The 24,033-nt window shown below is 41.8% G+C and overlaps 2 protein-coding genes across 5 annotated transcripts in view; both read right to left on the bottom strand.

Moving 5' to 3' along the window:
- TBC1D4 (TBC1 domain family member 4) overlaps nt 1–6,246 on the bottom strand; it is a 121,030-nt gene extending 114,784 nt beyond the window's left edge. For 2 of the 3 annotated variants that reach the window (XM_054843948.1, XM_054843967.1), the window contains exon 1: nt 5,546–6,231. In XM_054843948.1, the coding sequence (XP_054699923.1) occupies nt 5,546–6,040 (495 nt within the window). In that variant the 5' untranslated portion in view covers nt 6,041–6,231. Of the gene's footprint in view, nt 1–5,545 lie in introns of all 3 variants that reach the window. The other variant, XM_054843958.1, reaches the window with a different exon arrangement.
- An 8,704-nt stretch (nt 6,247–14,950) lies between these two features.
- COMMD6 (COMM domain containing 6) lies at nt 14,951–23,214 on the bottom strand. 2 transcript variants are annotated; one of them, XM_054803470.1, is made up of 7 exons: nt 23,089–23,214; nt 22,373–22,431; nt 21,722–21,787; nt 21,483–21,559; nt 20,046–20,214; nt 18,738–18,890; nt 14,951–17,709 (listed from the first exon to the last, which is right to left on the bottom strand). In XM_054803470.1, the coding sequence occupies exons 1-7, from the start codon at nt 23,147–23,149 to the stop codon at nt 17,659–17,661; spliced, it is 636 nt and encodes a 211-aa protein (XP_054659445.1). In that variant the 5' UTR covers nt 23,150–23,214; the 3' UTR covers nt 14,951–17,658. The 2 variants fall into 2 exon arrangements, with proteins under 2 accessions (XP_054659445.1, XP_054659455.1); XM_054803480.1 differs by having other exon boundaries at nt 14,951–17,539; nt 23,089–23,181.
- Nucleotides 23,215–24,033: the final 819 nt, after the last annotated feature.

Here is a 24,033-nt window from a genome sequence, read left to right as displayed (position 1 = left end):
ATAGTATTTAAAACCATTCCCTCTTTCCTCTCTCCTAAACATTAATTGGGGATAAAAAGGCTACATATCAGCATTTAGAAACAGTTAAAAATTTCAATGTTTTTATTATTTCTTCTGTTTGGAATGTGGCAGAAAATTATCATGGACAAGATGATCAAAACTGGAACTTAAGAAGATAGCTTTACAAGCCTAGAATGAGAAGCACTCTCATTTTCAGGAAAAAAGTACCAAATCTATCATTAAGGAAAACAAAAATGAAACCCTGAGCTCTCAACTTACAGCTCCACTTCCCAAATCTTAAGTTAGACACTGTTTAAACAAAACAAAGCCAAACCCCCAAAAAAGGGAGGGCGAGACTTTTTCATCTGAAGCTGCAGGCTGGAGATAATAAGGCCGCTCACCAAACAATTCTGCATTCATTGCAAGCCTTTAGCATCCGCGCTTTGTTTTGAGTCATCGCTTTTCAGTTTCTCACTCCATGAATGAAATTCTGGCCCACACAAACTTAGGGAAATTTTTTTTTGGTCTCTCTAAGACTTGTTTTCTTGATAAAACTGGGACAACCTAGCTTTCTCATGGAACGCAGCATTACCTCTTTCCTCTGCAGTCAAAGTGCGCTCGAATCAGTCTAGCAACCAAACTCTGCATCTCTCCCATTTCCTGCAGAATCCTCCAAACCCAGAGCCCATCTTTTTTATCATGTCCCTTATACCCATGCAAAACATAGCTTATCAGATGGCTCAAACTGTGCAATGTTTGAATATGAACTGCAACAATGCTGTACGTACGTACTTAATACGCCAAGAATTTCCTACCATTGAGACCATGCTCCTATGCCACATAAAAAAAATCAAAGCACAAAAGAAACATGAATGTAAAGTTCACGAACTTTCTTCCTCAAACGTTTCTAACTTACATTCTTCAATAAGCAGCCTTACAGAACGTTATATTAGTACAGCATAAAAGCCTCCTTTGAATAGCCAAAATGAAAGACTTTGTACTGATGCCTTGCTTTACTGAAACACATTATCTAACCGACAATTAACGCACTCTTGGAATAGACAAACGTTTTTGACTTTTAGCCCGTGCAGTGATGACAGAGCAGGGATCTGGGTTACAAGCAGGCTGCCTCCAGCTCTCGTCTCTGGCCCTCTACCTCTCCAGCTCTTATCGCAGCTTTACTTTGTTAGCAAAATGCTCTATTATTTTTGCTTCGCCTTGAGACAGGCTAGTTCCCCCTAACGCCGTGGTTACAGCAGAATGCCGCAGCTACAGATTATATACACAAGAGATAAACTCTTCTGAGGTCTGTGCACCAGAACATTTTTCTTTCACAGCCAGCTTGGATTAGTTCTGAAACCCCATAACAATATATTTGGATCATTGCTTATAAGGTTTCTGAAAGAAATCTAAAAAGCATCAAGTTCTTGCTTAACTGGAGGAGACAACTATCTCAATTACAGTATCATTAGATTTAGGATGCCAGTTTGGGGGAAAAAAAATAAATAAATCCCAAACCCCAGGCTTATTCATGTTTCAAGAAGAAAACGCACAGTCTAGATCAGCATAGTAATTAAAAAAAAAGGCAGAAAGAGATCAGACCATAAGCCTCTCCCCTAGAGAACAGGGAACTCGAGGCAATTGTCAAACAGCATTGATTCGTTTCACACAATTAAAATCTGGTTTACAGAATAAAATCAGTATTTCATGGTAAAAATGTGTTGAAGTTGAGCTTGAAAACACTTATCATAAGGGCTTTTTTGGTGGCTTGGAGAAAGGGTATGCCTGCTATATTTATAAACTCTAACTTTTGGTTTAAAAAAAACCCAAAAAATCTGTTTCTGGGGTTGTGAAGAAAATCTGCCCAATATAAAATGAGACAATGCTGTCATCTAATGTGTACAGACAGGCTCCATGCTTCCTAGATAATTCTCAAATGACAGCAATACAAGACTAGCAAATCTCTGGCTGCTATTCAGAAGCTACTAGCCAGCACTAAAACAGACAGCTACCCGCATCCGCTTCAGCTGGCTGCTGCTTCGAAAAGTTATGAGGAGTGGCCAACACCGTAATAATTCTGAGGGAAAAAAAGAAGTCAAAAACTTCTGTTCTCATCTTCACCAGTCAGATGGCTCCACAAGTTTTCCCTCTTCTTGTAATTAAAGGGCAAAAGAAAGAGACCCCTCTAATAAAAGCATCTGAGCATCCAGCCCCATACCGACAGCTGAGCTCTGGGCTGGACACTGTGCCAAAGAACTACTCCAGAACAGGAGTCAACCCACTGGCTCCTACTTTTCAGCTCTGCCTACAATTTGCAGGCCTTCAAATAAAATGTAAAGACGCTTCATATCACCTCACGCTCTCATTTTTCTTCAGTCACGGCAAATAACATTAGAAGTTGTTATCTTCCCACCTGATATTACCGGAGCACATATTACATTGGCTTTTTATTGGTCATCTGCTAAAGGAATTTGGAGGGACTGGCAAAAAGTATCGCTTTTTTTCTGCAAATAACAGCCCTTTTTATGGTCGCAGTGAATGCACGTGCATCCTAGACACTGCGCAATACCACTGGTGGACAAAGCAATGGGCTCGAAGCCAAAATTGTCATTCTCAACTACATTGTTTTTTGAATTACTGCACTAGCACTAATCTCTTGGGAGCACATCATTATCCTCTCACTTTCCTAATTTACACACACCATTAAAAAGTACAGTTAGCTGTCTTCTAACTGAAAGACCACACGACATCTTCTGCACCCGTCCTCCATTCCAGAGCGACTTAGCGTGCTGCTGAACATAATGCCGCCAAGACGGATAACCCCAGGGCTTTGTGGTCATCTCCGGCTAGCCTGAAGTCAGTATAACCGCTGAAAAGGCTATCCCACCCTTTCTTTTATTGGCCACTCATTGCTACCTTGTGCCTCCAACCTACCTGTCTTGACGTAAACGGTATTGGGGTTGCATAGTAAAGCAAACAAGGGAAGCAGTTTAGAACTAATCCAGCAAAGGTGGGGGAAAAGCAAGTTTAACGCCAGTCAATTCCCTGATCCCGTTCACCGTGCGGCTGCACAAACAGTTGTGCGGCCATGAGGACAAAGCCAAGAGGAAGGAGCGAGGGGTCAAAGCTTGAAGAGGTCAGGATCGCTTCTGTCAGTAGTGGTGCCACCTTACATTGGCTAGAAGTAACTATGAACTAAGATAGAAAATGAGGTCGTCTTAAAATAACCGCTGTGAAAAATACTTTCTAAGCTAATACGCACCAGAAAGCTCACATAACCAATATGAAACAGAAGCACGTACTTAAAGATCCTGAAAACATGCAAGAACAACATCTATTTTATAACACACAATTAAGAGCCTCAAAAGAAGATTTTTCAGAACTAGCAACCTGCAGCCTGATTTCATCTGCTCAGGACTAGGCTTAAGCACAGATCAACAGCTAGAGACCTGCACAGGCTTAGACAACCAAGCCTCAACGATTAGTAACAAAACTCAGGAGGGGAAAAAAATTCCACCTTCTCTTCCTTTTGACACCTTAAAAAAACCTGCCTGTTAGTCAGATAGTTGTGAATCACATGGCTGGCTGTGCATCTACTACCCTTATTGTAGTTCTTTGGAAATCACATGCTGAGTAACCCTCACGTGAGGGACTTATTCTTTATTAATGATAACAAGGCCAAAAAAAAAAAAAATCTTGCCAGATAAAATTTAGACTATATCATCAGAACAAGACAGGAGTTTATAAAAGGGAACTTGTTCATACTACTAACTTCCTTCAATAGGAAGGCTTTACCTATAGTATCAATTCAATTCCATGCACATAAGGACATTCTCCTCCAAGAGGGAAGAAGGGAAGACATAGGGATAAAACGTTTAGTCAGAAACAGCCTCCCAAATGTAAATGTTCATAGTATTTTGCATGTTCACAAGAGTAATAGGAATCTACTGTCTTACAGCATGAGGTTGTCCTACAAGTCCTGGTACCAGAGCAGACCTACCCCAGAAATCAATCTGATTCAGCATCTTCTGCCAACAGCAGGAACCTTGGTTCCCTTCAGTCCACGTGGGGAGACTCCTAAAAGGACATTTTGGCTCCTTCCTTGCCAGACACGATCCCCTCCATTTCATGCTCCTTCTGCGTGCTCTCTCCTCACCCTGAATTCCCTTCTCCTGGCAGAGCACAACGGTGGCAGCAGTTGCCAACAAATTAAGCATAGTTACCTCCATTTGGGATGCCTCCTGTCCTATCTTTGATGATGGCTCAAGCCACAGCTATGTACGCAATCTAAATCCCTCCAATGTTATAATCTCTGGCAGTATGTTGGCTCAAATCAAAATTAATATACTGAGAACTTTTCAGTTGTTTTCTTAATACTTCCTACCTTCTTCGCTTAAACAAAACAACCACAAAACAAAACCAAAACCCAAAACCAAAAGAAACCCAAGCAATTGCTCAGTACATCTAGTAAGTCAGCTAAGCTGTTTCAGTAAAATTCAGCATTTCTAATCGCATGTGTTTTTCCTCCGTACATGTCTGTGAAAACTCGGGCAGTGGTGTCTTCACTTACTCAACCAAAGGATTGTTATTGAAAGGCCTTTTTCTTGCTGTCACCATGCTAAATCAATGATCAAACCTACTCATCAAATCGCCATCCCCCACATACTCTGAACAGGGAGGAGAAAGAAGTCTGCTGCACATTTGATGCGGGAGCCAAAGCCTGTTAAAGAGTCAGGAAAATACAGTCTTACTGTTAGGTCTTTTTTTCCAGTTGGCACTTTATCAACAATGTCTCCACCCAAACCTAGGGTTGTTTGTAGCACTACTGAGTGTGCCTGAGCACGGCCAGGTGTCCTTAGCATGACCCGTGAGCAAAACAGGGCCCACTGGTCGCAAAGGATGGTTGCCACACCACTGGGGATCCGCACCCTGAAAGCACCATCGCGGCTATTTGATTCCAACGCTTATGCCACCGTAAGGACGGTTTAACACAAATTCTGCGTTTTGCTCACAGAGCAAATCGTGCACTTGCCACCGAGCTGCTGCGGGACAGGAGGCGGCCCCACTGAAGAGGGACCAGGGAGAAAGGAAGGGGCTCCATCTCCCAGCGCACCCGCGTTTTGCAGAGGGTGGCACCCCCGGCCTGGTAGGCGGGTGCGCCGCGCGCTCGGGGCAGGGGTGGCACAGCACCCCACGGCCACGCGGGACTGTGCGCCCCGCCCCTCCCCTTCCGCGGGCCCCGAGGGCGCTGCAGCCCCAGCAGCTCGGCGCGGTGCAGCGCAGGTGCAGCCCCGGGACGGCTGCTCCCGGGGGAGGGCCCAGCGGGCACGGCCGGCCCCGGGCAGGCTTCCCCCACTCCGCGGGTGGGTGTGTGGAGGGATTAAGGTCTCGCAGCGCCCTGCAAGCGCTGCCCCGCCCGAGCACATCGATCCCCTCCGCGGTTGAGAGCGCAGCGCCTGGGGTCCCGTCAGGCGAGGGGGGAAGAGAAGCAAAGCGGGGGGGGTCCCGGGCAGCGCCCCCTCCCTCTGCCCCCGCCGCCACTCGCCTGGTTGGGGTCGGTGGCCCGGAAGACGTGGCAGGCCATGGGGGAGTCGGGGTTGTCGGGCTGCGCCTTGATCAGGTAGGCGAAGTAGGTGAGGTCGTGGCTGTTGTGGATGAAGCGGGCGATGTGCTGCGCCTTGTGCTCGAAGATGAAGACGGCGGGCGCGGGGCTGGCGGGGCGGCCGGGGCCGGCGGGACGTCCGGGGCTGGCGGGGCCGGCGGGCACGCAGCGCAGCGTGGGCGAGCCCAGCAGCAGCAGCACCTCGCGGGCCGGCACCCCGCTGCCCAGGGCGCCGCCGGGCTCCTGCCGCTGCCCGCGGCGGCGGATCTCAGCCATCAGCCAGGGCAGCATGGGCAGCGTGGTCCGCCTGTCCAGGCACGACGAGCCCACATACCACAGCCTGAAGCGCTTCTCTCCTGGCGGCGCCGGCTGCGGCTCGGGCTCGGGCTCCGGCTCCAAGGGATGGGAGAACGACTCGCCCTCCCCTCGCTTCTCCATGGCGGGTGCCCGGGCGGAGAGCGCGGCGCTCCGCGGCCGCTTCCCCCCGGCGCCAGGTGCAGCCGGCGGGGCCTGCGCTTGGCCGGGGCCGCCACTAAGCGCACATCCCCCCGGGCACGTCTGCGGAGCCGCGGCGCCTCCCTCCCTACCCGCGCGGGGTCAGCCCGCGGGGAGGCGAAGGACGGCCGAGTCACCCGCCGCCTCCTCCTCCTCCTCCTCCTCCACGCCCCGGGGAGGAGCGCAGAAGCTACGCCCCGAGCGGGCTGCGCAGCCCGGCCTCCAAACAATAATACAACGTGGCCTCTGCACCGTGTCCCGCCTCGCCAGGTGCTGCCCGCCCCCGCCGCTCCCGGGGGTACCGGCCTCTCCCTCCGGCCCCGCAACGTGACCGGCCGCGGGAGGAGGAGGAGGTGCGCAACGGGAGGAAGGTCGCCGAGCGGCGGAGGGAAGGAGCTGGGCAGGCCGCCGGAGCCGTCTCCCGCCCCGTTTGCAGAAGCTCCGAAGCTTTCTTCCGAGTTGGTTTTGCTTTTGGCGAGCCGGGGGGGCGGCAGGGGGAGTAGCCTCCCCGGAGCCAGCGGGGGCCCGGGGCACCCCCCGGCCGGGCGCCGCAGCGGCTCTGCTCCCACTGCTGCTTCCCCTCCGGCTTCTCTCCCACGCAGGGAAATCAGCCTTGTCGCAAGCGTGCGGAGGTACTTCCACGGCTGTATTACAGCAGTGTCTCCCTGCCGAGTCACTGTCAAGTCAGACTTTAATTAAGGCTGATTCTAAATATGTTTTCTAGGTTTCTTTTTCCTGCTTGAGCTTTTAGTTGTGGGTTGGTTTTTTCTTCCCCTCGCTATCGCGATAACATCTCTTTTGTCAACGAAATATCCGCCACCTACTGTAAACGTTAGTAACTAGTCTCCTCTACCTGAGAAAGTAGCTGGACAAAGCTTTTCCAGTCATACAGCATCCATATCCACTTTGTAATTGTCCATTTTAGTCACTGTCCTTGTGTTTACATCTGTAGCAACAGCAGCGATAACTCCCAGTAACATGCTATTATGAAAACCGTTTTAACCCTGTCTAGGAAAAATAATTCTGTAGCTTGAGCTGAAGAGCCACTTACTCTGTTTAATTTGAGGCTGGGTGGTAGATTACTTGGGCAAAGAGGGGTCATGCAGCACAGCAGGTCACAACAGTCTGAACCGACACAAAAACTGTCACATTAGCAATATTTTAATAGCCTTACAACCTACTTCACTCATTTCCTGAGCAAAGTATTTTGCTTTTCTTTTTTCTCCTTTAATCATCTGGTTTATGCATTTTGGTTTATTGGTTGTAATTTTCAGTTTTAACATTCTGACTTGGAAAGACCTCAAATATACCTCCTCCCACAGCATCCTAAAATGAGCTTTCCTTAGAACAAGGCAGCTAATACAAAATTTCTTATGTAGGCTGGACACCAGCTTTAATATTTGCTGCAATGGTACAAGTCAAAGCCAGAATGGAATTGCTTTCCCAAGCTGACTATTTTCACACACATTAACATCTGAACTGCATTAGAATAATAATGGCCAAATTTTTTGGATCACAAACCCCCCAGAAAAAAAAAATTGTTAGCATTAAGCCTTAAGCTGAGAACATTACTTGAGATTTTATGCTCCGGCATTGCGGGATGACAGTTTGGGAGCGGCTGGGATCTTCTAACAGCGCACGTGGGAGAAGACCCATTCGCTTCCTGGCAGCAGCGCTGGCACTGGTTTGATGCTGCGGTGAACTGCTCGTTTTCTGCCAGTTCAGTTCTGTCAGCCACCTCTAATCTAAGTGACAGCACTCATACAGACACCGCTGTTGGCACAAAGGAAGCGGGAATAGCTGCTGGGGGGTGAAGAGGGCAGTAAGAATACTCGCTCCTTTGGGGAACGGTTGGTTAGATGATTCATCCGGAGCATGAAGCTGCAATTCAGTCACTTGAGCGCAAAGACTGATTTAAATTACCAGGTGTAGTGAACTGAACACTTGGTTTGCACTAAGAGTGGCAAAACCCCCTCATGCATTCTGTTGCAATGATTTTAGATGGGATAATCATGAAATGGCTCTAATGAAGCAACTTAAGGGGGAGGCTGCAACATACTGAATGCTTACAAACTTGCTTACAAGCTGCTTACAAACACCATGTCCAAGGCAATTAGATCCCTTTGTATTATATTTCGCTAAGACCTACCAAAACCAGGTTTGAGACAACCACCTAGGCTTTTAGGTGCTGGGTGATACAAATTATTAATAATAATCAGGAAATGTGAAGACAATTGTGAATACGTTAAAAAACCAGCAAAAAGAGGCTGAAATTCTTTTAAGCAATCACAGATCCATTGATGCTCTCACATTGTTCAAATGGAACAAGAAGCCTTCACTTGAAGACACTACAGAGCTGGGTTTTCAGCTGCTAAGGAATACTTCAATTTGTACAAATCATCAGGTAGAACTGTGAGGAATGAAATGTGGAAAATTAATCTGAAATTCTTAAATTGTCACCATTGCGCCAGTTACGTAAAGCTGTTTGGTTTCTCCTCCAGTTGGGTGATTTGATATGATACAAGAACTAGTTATTTTGACCTAATTAATTTTTATTATTGAACTTTTTATACAAATCCCTTTTAAGACAAAACTAATCTATATACACTCTACCACTAATATTTTAACTACCTTCAAAATCAAATTCTCAGATGTTAATCCAAAGTTTTCATGCTTTCTTCTCGCTTCAGCGTTTTATGTCTCTCTGAATCGATTCTTCATAATAATCCCTCTTAGCTGTCCATTACCTTTATCCATTTACTTCATCATTTCTTTCTTATCCTTTAATCTGCCTACCACTTTTTATCCCCCCATCTCATTAAGAGTGTTTCATTAGAAACTCAGTCCTTTAGTTACATAACTTTTCTTCTTGACGTTGATCCCCTTTTCTCATTTCTTTTCATTTGTAAGATTTCATGCACCTTTAAGTTAAAACTTCCTAATTTCTCTCATATTGAGCACAGTATTCCTTTGCCAATGACTTCTGACATGCTTCTCATGTAATTTCTCCCCTAGTGTTTAAAACTATAATAAACTATAATGGCAACAAAAATATAAATAACTATAAATAAAAACTATAATGGCAACAAAAGCATCATCCTGTAATTCTTTGCACAATATAGTTAGGAATTAGCCTAAACTATATAATCCTTATAGCTCAGTTAATGGGAATCAGCAACTTTGGGATAGAGAAGAAAGCAACTTGCCATAGCCTTTACCCACAGAGCTTTGAAAATACATGTCTGTTCTTGATGAAAGAGCAGCCTTCTCCAGGTCACCCAAAGGGAAAGAAGTGTAAATGCAGAACCTATGCAGAGACATGACGGACAAAGCCTCTGATGAGAGGCCACAAATTTTAATTATTATTATTTGCCAAGCTTCTTGAAACAAATTGTAAAATTCACAGTAAAAACTAGATTGGGAGATCTACAGTACATAAAGTACTATGCTCAATTGCCATATCATGTGCTGCAAATACATGTTCAGTTGGTCAAATATAAACTGCCCACATACCCAGTCAGACTTTCTTGAACGGTTAGTAACCTGCCATTGATTTCTGTTGGCTAAACAGACATTAGATACAAAATCTTTCAAAATAAGGTATGGTATTGAAGGGACCATGGATACAGTAAACTAAATGTAAATAACTGCCTCTGAACATTTTGGATTCAATATGCCTGTCAGTGGAGTGCTAGACGTAAAGATTATTTTTCCAAATAACATGTATAAGTATATTCTCCTTCTGTTTATTAAAAGGAAGCATGTTTTGTTCATTAAGACAATACCTAGATAATGTATACTGTTTCTGCATATGACACCACAGCAGCCATTTCATGTATCATATCTGGATCATCAGTTCATCTTCAGTGTTAAAGGATTTAAACCTGCAAAATGGTAAGCAACCACAGTTCTCAGTAATTTCTTCAGGAGCAGAAAAACCTCAGCATCTCACATGATCAGACTGTTAATTGCTAGTAATTATCCATCCCCTTAAGCCTTCTAGCCACAATTTTAATTGCAGAAAAAAATATTAAGTTATTAGAGGAGCTGTAGACTTGACTTTACAATTCCATAATTTATGCATAACTTAAACCACCTTGGACTAGAGTATTTTATTTCAGTAATATGCCCTGTAGCTGGACTTGCTTCTCATCCTGTTGCTCTTCTAAGAACACTGTCACTTAACTCTCTGGGATTTCAAGGTCCACTACCGTATTTGCATTATTTTTAACTAGTCAAATTTTATTTTACTCTCAGATCACCTTTTAGTAAGATCTGAGATATAGACATTTGTACTTTAGAAAATATTTTATTGATTTAAACTACCCAGTCTTATTTGAAGACTCTAATGAATTAACTTTTGGAAATATAATTGAAGCATTAAAAAGTAAGTTCAGTAGACTGGGCGTATTACCAAGACTTTAAACTTTAGCTGCTAGGGAAACTCTGGCGCCTCCTCTATTAAGTGTGTAAAAACATCGCTAGAAATAATAAAAATTGTGTATTTTGCAGGAGGTAGAGGTTAATATAGTTTAAAATGTAACACCAAAGGTTTGAATAAGACATATCAGTCTTGTAGAGACATGTCAGTAGCAGGAGATACTCATTGCAATTTGTACACAATAAAAGTGATGAAAAATTAATCTGATAGGGGGTTGGGTGGTTTTTTTTCCCCTCCTTCTCAAATGGCACTAATCTTTTTTGATAGTAATGACAGATTATAATTTGTTCTGCCAATAAGAACCACTCCAAAACAGATTTACGGGAACTGAAATGAGCAAAGTTCGTAAGAGAATAATCCCTACCTAGAAATTTCATAAACATCTCTAGAACTTAAGGCAACCCACCACATTTTATGTCTGTGTTCAGTGTATCGTTATTCAGTTTAATGGAGCACTGATTAAGAGAGACAATGCATTGAATTATTATATTTCTATTCCAAGAAGCATTTGATTGTGGAGCAAATTCTTGTTTTTATCACTTTATCATGTAACAGTCATCCCATGAAATTTTCTGGCACAGCAGACTTTGAATCCAGTGAACAACAATGCTTTTTGTTTAAAACTAAATTTTAATCTCAAGTCCTGTGTACTTAGATGTGATCATAGCATCTTTCCAGGTGAAATCTGCATTTTTAAAAATTTTTTTAAGGTTTTTTCCCCCCCAAAAAGGGTATCAGATCAGCTTACTAAAATCCCTGTTGTTGAGGTAATACAAAGTTTGGTGGCCGTTAGCAGCTCAGGCTGGTTGCAAAGCTGGTTATTACAGGAGATAGAACAACTTCTGCAACAAGAACTTCCACATTCCTAATTATTTCTGCTTTTATATAAAGGAGACATTTACTTCCCTACTATTCCCCGACCACTGCAGTAACGTACAAAGAAGAATAAAAAAGTGAGGAAGGAGAGAGTACTGCGGCTGCTGGAGTCTACTTCTCTACCTGACAGTGCCCACTACCTCGTATTGTGATTTGGAAGGGATCCTGGTCCCCTCCAGATCTCCAGAAATGGAAACTAAGACAGGATTTCTTGCCATTGCCAAAGCTAAAAGGAACATCTTTATATTATTCCACAAATAAATTATTACAAAGGATAACCCACAGGCTAGAAAGGTTAGCAGATCTGTAGTAGAGTGCAGAAATACTACAGAATAGAGATGCATTTTGAAGGCAAAAGTACTTCAAATGTCACAAATTCTGTCTCTTCAAGAAGAAAATGTAAATACTGTTAAGACTTCAACAGTGTATCGCTATTAAAAATGTTATTGCAACTTCACAAGTCAGTACTGTGTGCCTGGTAAGAGAAGGTACAGCTTACCTTGAACAAGAGGGCACTTGTAGTCCCAACACAATACCAAGAACAGTACCAGCATAGCTGCCAAAAAAAAGGAACCAACAAACAGATGGGAACCTCTTAATCCTCTTTCTCATTGTCCTTGACTCTCTCCTAGGTAAATCGACATCTGTCGTCTTGACTCTCTCAACTGCTGAGCACCTCTTGTCTGCCCACGTTCCCAACTGCGAGAAGCAGCACTTCACAGTTGCGTGATTCACGCAAGACATGCGCTGATGTTCCTCTACTCACGTTAAATGTACACCTTAACACCCCTCCCAAGCTTCATGCATGCTTGCAGCATCCAGTACTTGCTGGTTCAGAAGCAGCACTGGGAAGGAAGCCTGTCTTGCTTTAATTTGGCAAAGCTCTCAGATGAATATTTCTTTGAAAGACAACTGTAACCTGCCTAAGACACAGTAGTGATGACATTCTGGCCCCATTAATGGGGAACAGAAGAATTCTTTGGAGCTTTGGTAGTACCAAGAACATCGGAACGTTATTTTTCAGATTCAGATGTAGTTCTCAGGGGAGGCCACTTTCAGTGGCGGAGAGGTGTATTCCTAAGTGTGGCCCAGGCACTGAAAACTAGGCTGCAGAACAAAATAGGGAAGAAGGATTTTAGAGTGGTTACACTGCATGAAAACCTTGGGTAGAGAAATGGAAGTGCTCATTCTATGAACAAGATCTAGAAAAAAAAAAAATCTATTTCAGAGATGTATAAACAGGGAAAAAATGTAAAATGAGAATAGGCATCAGTAGAAATGTAACATGATACTATTTAAAGAGCAAGTCATAATGCAAAAGTGTTAGTATAATTACTGGTTTAAGTTACTGCAAATACACAATGCAGGGTATATATTCTGTTATCATTAAAATGCTGAATGTTATGTCACTGGAAATCTTTACGCTCATCTTTTTAATAATTAACAGAGCAGTTAGAGTATTTCCCTACAATGTAATAAGTAGGATGGAAGTTATGGCGACATGACGGTGTACAGTTCCAGATATAAGCTACACAGGGGAGAAAACCAGAAGTCCTTATTCTATCATCAGACATGCTCTCAGAGGATTACCATGTACCAAGACTATATGTAGCAGTGCCACCTGGTGACCAATGCTATGACAAATTCCTCTTAAAATACTATACAGCACAGAAATTTATTGTATGAAATAGAATTTTCCTTTTTTAATATGCATATTAAAGCTTACTGTTCCAAAGCCCAATATGTGGAGTACAAAACAAATGCTGAAATTTTGAATTTATAAATGTCACAATATTTGTAATGTAAATACTAACAGAGTGTGTGGAAACTATGGCACCTACATATTTTGAACAGAAATGGTTCTCAAGCTAGACCGTAATTAGCCAGAGGAGGAGAATGTAGTACAGGGAAGGGGAAACCCAGAAACACTAACATCAGCCTTCACAGAGAAGATCAGCAATCTCAGCTTCCTTACTTTCTCAATGACACAAAGTCATAAATAATTAACAGACATATCCCAGTAACTCTGTGCAAATGGTGGGTCATTTCTCCACCTTCCCTCAGAAAAGCCTTGAAAACAAGAGCCAGGAAGTCTTTCAAAGCATCCAGGACTGGAAGTGGAACTAGGTGAGTATGTATAGACAACGTGTAGAAGCAAAAGTAAAAGGAAACGTGGCCAAAATTGCACAGTGACAAGCACATCCACTTGCTGTGATGTGACCGAGCCTCAGGAAGGGAGGACTGCAGCAGCATACTGTGCAAACTTGACCCAGGTCAAGGCACTCATGTCATGTACCGACCTGCACAGATCCAACTTCCTCATCGAGTGAATGCCCAGTAAGCTACCAGTCCAAACAACAGTCATATTACATTTTACTAAACATCTGTCTGGGAAACGAGCACTATAATCATCAACCGCAGGGTACTGGAGAGGACAGAGGCTGCTGAATTTTAAGTCCCTCCTCCTCTTGCAAAGATTCTTCAGAAGTGGAGCAGGGTTTTTTTGCTGCAGGTAGATTAAATGACTCAGGCACTTTTGTGCTGAGGGCTAAACAGAAGAACCCTGCATGCCTCTGCAAAGGACTGGAAATTACCCTCTCATTATACCCACAGTTAAGAGGGTAATAAAACATTCAAATATGATAGGGAAGAGGATAGGCAGCAAGAAGAAACAACATTCTTCCTCTCCCCCAAATTTATCATTACCTACCTTTGTTTTTTAATTGGTCCAAGCTAATGTATCTTCAGGTGTTCACACAGAGAACAAACACTTGAAAATGGGAAGGTAAAAATTAAAGGGGGATGGGCTCACAGTGAGCAACAAGGTTTATACCTTTAAAACATGGTTAAAGAAAGGCAGTACAATTTTGTGGAAGCAGGAGCAGAGACATGCTTTTACATTGGCCATGACTAGGCCAAACTGCACAGATGCTAGATAGGTAACACTACTGCAGAGACATGACTAGAGCCATTTGTGCACTGCTTCTGTGGGCCTTTCTCCGTTTTTCTACAAAATAGCTTTCTGCTAGTGGGCTGTGTTTGAAACTAATGCAAAAAAAAAAAGTAATGTGATAAAGATGACAGACAGTCATTGCCAGGAGATTCCTTCATTATTCCCTCCCTTGGGATTGCTTACTGTGTAAGACCCTTTCCCCCCCTCCCCTTCCTTCCCCTTGCTCTGTTCCAGGCAAATGTTGACAAGAAAAATTGTTTACTTGTCTCCTAGATACAGTTAAGAAAAGAAAACCACTTGAGTGCAATTTGTTGCAAAATTTCATTCATCTCAATTGGCCTCTGTCTTCTCCTGGTTCAATACAACATTTTGTCTAGCTGTAAGTAATTAATACAAAGATTCCTTGCAGCCTGCAGTTATCCCTCAGCTGCTTGGTACCCCACCACAGAGAAAGTCTGAACTTCATCCTAATTTAATAAGGAAAGAAGTTTAGTCATAGTCTAGTCCTGAACTTTACCCATTAAAGTACTTATGAGAGACTTTCATGTGGTAGGCTTAAAACAAAATACAGACCATCTTTATCTTTGTTACCTATATGTTTAATGACTGTGGGCTTACAAAGAATATTCATGTTATACAATTTCATATCAATCAACAAGTAGAATTAGGAACACACAAGGACTCCTGATACTTTTTGAGAAGATCTGGTTTCTGCACATATAGACAAAAAATTCAACAGCTTGTTTGAACATGTTAACATTGCTACCCTGCAAACTGTTAGGTTTTTAGTTGTTTTTTTTTTTTTTAATGAAGTACTTGATTCTTCCATTACTCAGTATAGGAATTCATACTGATAGTGATCAGGACAAATCTCAGAAGTTTGAGTACATAGCCAACTTTTAATCACATCTCCTAGATGTCCATGAACACCTCTGAAAATTCTCAGACAGTAAACTGGTACAAGCACACATGTCCAGACATCTTCCAGCCAGAATTATAACATGCTGGAGTTCAAGGACATTTAAAATGTATTAATGAATATTCTAGAATATTTGACTTGACAAAACATAAGTTATACTTTTCAAAGGCTGCCAACTTTCTCCTCTTGGTGATGGACCAAGCAAAAATGGCAACTGAAAGTTTTCATTACCTTCTAGCATCTATTAAATTACTGTTTCTAGAATGTAAGACATGATTAATTACATTTTCTTTTCCATCCAGTTCCAAAGAAGACACAACTATTTCCAGCTATATGAAGAACTCAAGTGCATTAGAATAAATGGGAAGTATTTGTAAGGCTCCAGCTTTACTAAAAAAGTATTCTTTTCCTGGAACTCTTGCATTAATGTAAACCAATTAATTCACTAGGCCAAAGCATGGTAATGTTTTCCAGTTATAGCAGCCCTTACACTCCAACTTCTGCAAATTTTAAAAAGAATAATAAAATCAGCTGCTCATATCACTTTTCCACACACAGAGAGGTTTGGGGGTTTTCTGCACTATGTTCAGCCCTGAGCCCTTGCAGGCAGACAAGGGAAGAGGCAAACAGGGAGACCATTTTGTGACATTCCATTGAGAGGATCCCAGAAAAGAGCAAACTGCTCTCCCCAGCCACAAAGCAAACACCTCAGACTTCAGCAGCACAAAGATCCAGATCAATGGCCACAGCCCAAAACTTTTACTATCTTTTGTTAAAGCCAATGCTGTTTCACTTATTTGGGCTTCTAAGCAACTCCAAGTACTGTTCTTATGCACCATGCATAATGCCCAAATAGTGGGGGTGTATCTCTACTGAAAGGATTGCAGTATGCAGCACGTGTAGTGTGCTGCAGCTTATTTTCATGACACAAAAAGGCAAGCACAACCTGTATCAATGACTTTCAGCCAGCTTCTAAAAAAGTTAATAAAAAAATATAAGTGTATTAGGTAGGTTTTTCTCACTTAAAAGGGCCTAAAAAAATCACTTGAGGTTCTGCCCCAGTAAAACTGGTTCTCAGTCTCTACCATTCTGAAGTTGCAGCATAAACTTCAGTCTGCTTATCAGTATGAATTTCTCTTCAGATTCAACACCAGCACATCTTGAAATGCAACAGTATTTTTATTACATCCCACTATATTTGCAGTTTGTGTTTTGGTTATGGAAAACAAGAAAAAAGTAAAACAAAACCAAGAAGAGAGCAAGGCAAGCACACTGGATTTACCACTCCTCCTTTGGAAATGCCACCCCCCACCACCATTTTCTTCAGAATCAAAGTCAAAATTTTGCTGGTTAGGACATTCTCCGAGAGCGAGCGTGCACAACACAGTCCAGTGGACTCCTGCCACACAATCAGCAAGATTTCTTTGCTGCTTGTACTTTTATTGTGGTTCTTTCTCTGATGTGCTTGGCTAACGCTCCAGCCTGAATTTTCAAGTTTCCTCTTGACTTGTCTAGTTCAGAGCTTGGAGACAGGCAACTACACCAATATTCTAATTCAATTAGAAAGCAGACTGCTGATCAAAACATCAGAGTGCCACAGATTAGACCTGGATTAAATGCAAAGGCAAAAATATATTAAAATGTTTTTTAATTAAATTCACCTTTCTACATTTAAAATTAGCCTCTGGGCTTCATTTCAGAGAATAAATTTTGGGTCTCCAGAAAACCTTAATGCATTAACTCAGATTTTATAAGCCTAGGTGGTGGGAAGTAAGTATTTGAAATAAACAAGCTGTTAGGACAAGTACATTGTCCAGTTATTAAAAGACCAGAAGTCAGGTCTGCAAATACCTGCAACGAATTACTTGACATTGCTGTTCTTCAAGAATAACTGTATACTTGTTATGTCTAACTTCATGTACTCCTTATACGTAGTAGTATTGTTAAGTCCAAGCGCATCTCAATTTTACAGACAAGAGTGTTAACATGGGATTTACACTTCCCTTGGTATCTTCCCAGCCAACATTTTCAGGTGTCTTTCCGCATCCCAGAGTTAAATGTATAGTTTCTCACATGTAGTTTCTCACTCTTGGATATTAGAAAGTCTACAGTGATGCTTCTCCATACACATCCTGATCTTTTGTCTACCCGGATGAACAAAGCTGAACACATTTTCACAAACACTGCAGAGTTGGCTTCAAGTATTCAAAAGCGAAGAAATCTTCACAGCAATACAAAGATGATGACAAATACCTGTCAAAAAGACAAGGATACATACCTTGCTGAAAAATGGCACTTTATTCCCTGTGTAGAACTGGAAAATTTACTTGATCTAAGTCTGTCCAAAATTTCACTGTAAATAAGAGTTCTCTTCAAACTGTTTCAAGAACAGCCGCCATTTCCTTGAACTGTCTGAAGAAGTTCTAAAAAGCAAGAGTTAAGATAAATTTCAGTTACTTGAAGAAAAGCTTGAACTGTAGTTCAGACTAGCACATTACACAAAAATCACAACTCATGTTTCTCACATTCCCTCCTTCCTCCAGAACTGAAAGTTTCTGCTTTTCCTTTTGTGGGCTGGTTGGCATTTGGGCATATTCACTATTAAATCTACACAGGTGATGCCTTATTTGCATGGGTTTGCCTAATAATAGGAGAAGATTCTCTGAAAGAAAAAATACAAAGTAGCTCTCACAAAACCCCCCAAAAAACCTTCTCACACAGATGTTTCTATTCCCAGCTGAAACAATCCAGGCTTCTCAGGTATAGCATCCATTTCTTACAGTAGTTGAACAGCAAATTATTAAATAGATTTCAGTCAGAATTAATACAACATTTCACAACACCTAAGGATTCCAAATATTCTTTTCAAATTCCTGCTAGTCCAACTCCAAGGATTTATTTGTAAGCTTGTATGATACTCCTAGTGTTGTGTTCCCACTTTAAATAGGAAAGCCAACACAAGTGCCACATTTATGCAAAATTAAACAAAGTTATGTAAGTTCATTAAGGCATAGCATCTAAGAGCCAGTGGTGACAAAGCAGACTGACCTCCATTACTAATCATTAGTAAATGTGAGGCTTAACCCAAGTTTTAAATTTTGAGGCTGGGGACCCATTCTATAGATTTAGAATATTCTATCCATTTTTAGTAAGGCAGAGTGACAGTTGATAAGAAAGATCGAGAAGTCTTTATGTCTTCAGTTGTTAGCTTATTTGTAAGAGAACAGATAAATTACTGCTAAATTAACAATTTCAGATGAGTGATATAGAACTAAGTGCTATGAAATAATGATTTAAAACACTGACACTAAATACTTATTTAATGCTTCATCTCTGAATGACTGTATTAGTAAATAAGCAACACAAACGTATGCATCAAGGTATACAGTTGCTCCTTCACAACGTCACTGTTGTTTTTAAGAAACTGAATCAAGTAACACGGATTACAGACCTTGAACTGTGGGATCGTCATTTCAAAAGATTTGTCTGTTATTTGTCCTGAAGGATCTGCCACTTTTAACATCACTGTAACATAAGGATACTTCAGAGATCTGCAGGTGTCAGAGCTCATGGCGACTCCCAGTTTCCATTTAATATCTACAAACTACAAAGAAGAAAATAATTGGAAACAGTGTTAAAGAAAGATCTAGCCTACCACTGCTATTCTCTTTGATAGATGTTTTACAGACAATGTAAGACATCTAGAGCCCCAAATGGAAAACAAACATATGCATTCAGATATTATTGTGAATACAAAAACACCTGCCCTTCCTTTTAATATTGAAAAAATAAGCAATTTAATAAGTTACTTCACTTAATCTGTTTCCTTATTCAAGTACTGTCAATAGTCAAGTACAGTCTATTTCAAGCTCTAGTAAGAGGGGCCTGAGCCACAGAGTTCACCTGGCTTGTATATCATTCATGCATTTGTTATGTGGGTTTTGTTTGTTTGTTTTCTTTTTCAGAAGTTTCTAAATCAAGTGGAAACATGAGAAAAACCTCAGACTGCACAAAAATTTTGTAATAGTAATAATGGAAATAAAATTAAGGCATTTCATAACTGTATTACAGATAAATCAGAGTATATCATAAATACATTTCAGACAGGTAAGTTATTTTTAACCTTTTATGATAGACAGAACTGTTGAATAAAGAAGTGAAAAGAGCCTGTAGAAGCTTACTATCCAGCCTCAAAGATGTTTTTTTCCTCCTAATTATATATTCTTTTAAACTGTTAGGAAAAAAAATCTTAAAATGCAAATATGCTCCATGTTATTTTTTCAAAAACCAAAAAAAAACAAATGATGAAAATTGACAGAAAGTTTAAACTTTTTTTAAGGATAAGGGAGACAAAGAATAAAACAATCAATTGCTGGTGTTATCAACTCTAAAGAACAATTCAAATTACATTTAAAACAGATTTACATAAACAGCTAATACAATTATCTGCCATGCTGACTACCACTCACCTTCCCTAATAGTACTACGCAGCACTAATTTTTTTGAAGGTATAAAATGTGACTTTATCATCCAAACAATAATATTAGAAAACTGTTCAGCATTTAGACAACCTTTATTGTATATGCTTCTTTATCTGGGTGGACATTTGGCAATATATATATATATATATATATGCGTGTAGGAAAGTTTTCAGCAGTCAAGATACCACCATGTGCTTGACAATACAACATACACAGTGAAGCACTGACATTTCTGAAGAGTTAATAGTTAGCTCAACTGCACTTTGTCATTTAGTTACCTGCCCCAGTGTGGCCATATTTCTTGCATCTTCTGACACACTAATGGATTTACCATGTTCATTCCACACATGACGAATAACTTGAACAGCATGTTTTGGTAGCGCAGTGACTGCATTGCCCAAGGTGGTGACGAGTTCTTCCGTAGAGAGACTGTTTCTGGCTGCTGTGCTATAGGTATATCCAAAGAACATTGCATCAGTTTCATTCTCCATTAATTTAATAAAATTTCTTGCTTCACCCCAAATAGGCAATTTTTTATTTCTGCTTTATGTGCCTATATACTTTACAATGACCAGGCAGCCTGTGGGTTTTTTTCCAGAATATTTTACGGATCTTTTGTATCCACATGCAAAAACCAACATGACTTGACTTTTAATGTGTCTTAATAGGCAGAGACCAAGCTTTGCACAACAATTAAATTAAAACAAAAATAATCACAGCCTCCAAGTGCTGTTGCAACTGAAAAAAGGCTTAATTCAGTGAAATACATGTGCATAGAGCAGTTAATATTATCACTTTAGAAACAAGGCAGTTGTTCAATTAAACACTTAGGAAAGGTAATTTAAGCATCACCAAAAGGCAAGTAAGGACCTCTAGGTAATGGTATAATTGGTACTAACAGGAGTCAAATGATGCAATAAACCCTCAAATGAAAAGGCAGCAAGTCTAGAGGAAAACTGCCACTCCATTTCCTCTACAGAAATAGGTAAAAAAATTCCCACCCTAGGTTTGTCCATGCAGATCCACTCCTCTTAAAGAGCCATTAATAAAAGAGAAAAAGAATTGGTCCTCCAAGTAGCATGGTCTAATATAATTTAAGGCTTTGTATTTTATAGATGAAAGAGTAGAATGTTAAATTTCCACTGGTATATTTTCTTCAGTCATATTAATGTTACATAAAATTTTCAAGATCTTGCTTGTTCTCTTAATATCTGGTATTTAAACAATTTATCTTTCTGAAAACAGAAAAACTTACAGCAAAACAACAGCTGAACATACTACCTAAAACCTCTGCCTTAACCACAGCAGACTTCAACATTATGAAACTGTGCCCTTCGAACAGGCACAAATGCCTGTTTCTAATCTCTAAGAAACAAGAAGATTTTTAGAACATGCTTTTTTCAGGCAACAGTCTAGCTGACTCAGCTTCCTCTTATTTTTCCAGTAGTTCTAAAGCTTGCAGACAGAATCTTAGAACAATTTCCTCTTCTCAGTTTTTTTTATTACAAGTAAGACTATATATTAGGTAACAACACATTTAAAAACATGAACTAAACCCAAAAGTTCTTTTTTGTGTACTGAGAGTTAAAAACTTCCACCCTTTTCCCACATCAGCTCATTTTATACCCACATTTGATGTCACTTTTTAATACCACTATTAAGTTGTGGTAGAAGGAAAAAAAGGCATGAGGTAAAGTAAATTATTTTGTGCTTACCTAAATAGAAAGGAAACAACATTAGCTATTTTTGCCAGGTCACCAACATTAATCTCAATCCCAGATGTTTGAATTCTCTGGAAACAGAATGTTCAAACAGTTACAAATAATAATAAATTATGCATTAGTAAAAACCTCTTTGTATATATACACATACAAAAAAATTGACTTGGGGAAGCCATCCTGTACAGCATATACAGCTAATATACTTGCTTATAACTGCTAGTACCCAAACCTACCTGACATAGTTCAGCTGTATCTACACCTGGGATCTTATGGTTCAGGTGTTGAATTATTTGTTCACACTGTAAAGAAAGTAAGTTTGAAAACATTCTTAATGTGTATTTTACTATGCAAGAAAAAAGCTAGTTTGAATAGTAGGAGATTACAAAACAAAAAATAGATAATGCAGAAATGGACAACAGGAACATGCTTTAAATACTGATTGAAAAATAAAGTCATTGAAATGACGGTTTTTAAAATTACATAAAATCCAAGAAAAGCAAATAAACTCACTCAAGACTTTTAGTTACTACCTCACTAGCTATTCCTATTTAACACACCATTTTCATACTAACTGAACAGTCATCCTGTTTCAGTTCACACTACAGCAAACAAGCTGAATGTTTTCTAGACAAGCTAGCTTGATATCTCATTTAGATGAAAGGCAAAAAAAAGCTTTTAAAAATCTTCTGTTATAAAAATATAAATTTAAAGCAGTCCCATTGCTTTTAGCAGGACTGATCCATTTTATCAGTCATGTAAATCTAAGCTACCACATACATAAGATTCCCCTTGCAAGACAAAAAACAAAGAGCTTGAACAAAAAGGTTTCCTAGAATCAAAGAGTGCCAGAAACCCTTCCACATCCCATTTATTGCCCTACTTACAAGTTCTGCAAAAAAGTCTTGAGGTATTAAATTAATCTTATCTGCTGCACCACCAACATCTGCAAAACACAAGCAGCAGTGATCAGAAGCAAATCTTTAAAGTATCATAGCAATAAATCTAATCTCTCTCTGAATAATTCCTAGGTCATCATGCATTTACCTTAAAAGCAAGGCTTTCTTTAAAGGAGTTTGTCCTGAATCGCATTAACGTAACCTGCTCAGCATCCCAAGTCTAATAGGAGGGATTCCACAAGGCCTCAGAGCCCCAGACTGAGTCTATGCAACTGCAGTTTGACAGCCCCGAATAACTCCCCCCGACCCCGAAGGGCAGTATCCGCACCAAGACCCTCAGCTCACCGGGAAGCCAGACATACCCAGGGCTGCCCCCTGGCACCGGCACCACTGGACCGCTCCTCTCCCTAAGGCCACGCTGCTACATCCAGGCCTCCCAGCGGCCCCAGGCGACCCGCGGACAGCCAGGGAAGGCCCCCGCTGGCTCACCAGAAGCCTTCGCCAGGACCCAGCGGGAACGGCGCGCCCCGGGCCCTGTGTGAGGTGGCTCCGCGGGGCGGCCTCCCGGCTAAGCCCTCAGGAGAGAGGAACGCCCGCGGCCGGCCGCGCACCCTTCCACATCCTACCCTGCGGGCCTGGGTGGGCCCAGCTCCCCCTCAACTCCCATCCGCCCCCACACCGGGATCCCCTCCCCGCCGCCTCACCCAGCGCCTCCAGCGCTCGCGCAAGCACCACAGCTGAACCGGAGGCCATAGCGCCGCGCATCCGCCAAAGCCCAACTTCCGCCACACAACCCTCGCTGCCCTGATTGGCTCCATGCAATACCAGAGCGAGACAGGGCCAGCGGCCTCGCTCTTATTGGCTGCCGACAGGGCGCATGCGCAATTGCCCCCGGGGAGGGCGGAGCCTGCCCGCGCGCGGGCCTCTGTCTTCCGCTTCGTTTATCCCGCCTCGACGCTGAGTGGGTGTGAGTCTCGCCGGGGCGATTTTTCCAAGTAAATCGCTTCTTAAATAGTTGCAAGTAAAACCGAGACGGTGTTTTATGAGACTTTTGAGTCTGCAGGCAGCAGGTGGAAAAGGTCACCAGCGCATGATGGCTCAGGGCATTGCAGGCTATGGCCTACCCGTGCTTCACCTCAGGCCGGCCCTGCTCGGCCTACCCGTTCTTCGCCTCAGGCCGGCCGTGCTCTCCCACTGCAGGCACTGCTGGTGCTTACACTAGCGATGGCTTGGGAAATCGTGCTGGTGTGAGAATCATTTGGGGAGTGCTTTGGAAATGCCATTTCAAGTCACACCTGGTTTGCGCAACAAGTTGTTTACTTGGTTCGGTTTATTGTTAACTGGTGTCAGGGTTTTCTTGGTGCTCCTCGTACAGTCTTAGGCACATAAACATGCACTGTTCTGTGTGCCTGCAGCACGTGTGGAGTACTGAACTTAGTACAGATACATAGGCAATATTTTGTACAGGTGTATTGTGGAATTGGTCTGTACACCAAATAAACTTTGCAGTTCATGAATGATTCATGTAGATAAACTGTGTATTCAGTTTAATGGGAAAATGGCCATTTATTGTAAAAACACAGCTAAAACCATGTTCAGTAAGCTTTACATACTGAACTGTTTGGGGTGTGTCTGGACCCCTAAAACAA

The sequence above is a fragment of the Grus americana genome, chromosome 1 (assembly GCF_028858705.1).
Source record: "Grus americana isolate bGruAme1 chromosome 1, bGruAme1.mat, whole genome shotgun sequence".
In the NCBI taxonomy this organism is placed as follows: domain Eukaryota; kingdom Metazoa; phylum Chordata; class Aves; order Gruiformes; family Gruidae; genus Grus; species Grus americana.
Note: the sequence above shows the minus strand (reverse complement) of the source record. Positions and strands in the feature narration are given on the sequence as shown.

Coding starts and splice junctions, on each gene's coding strand:
- COMMD6 (XM_054803470.1), bottom strand. CDS start 23,149: ATGCGCGGCGCTATGGCCTCCGGTTCAGCTGTGGTGCTTGCGCGAGCG. Junction 21,560..21,721: donor ATACAGCTGAACTATGTCAG/GTAGGTTTGGGT, acceptor TTCTGTTTCCAG/AGAATTCAAACATCTGGGAT. Junction 18,891..20,045: donor ATATGGCCACACTGGGGCAG/GTAACTAAATGA, acceptor TCTTCTTTGTAG/TTTGTAGATATTAAATGGAA.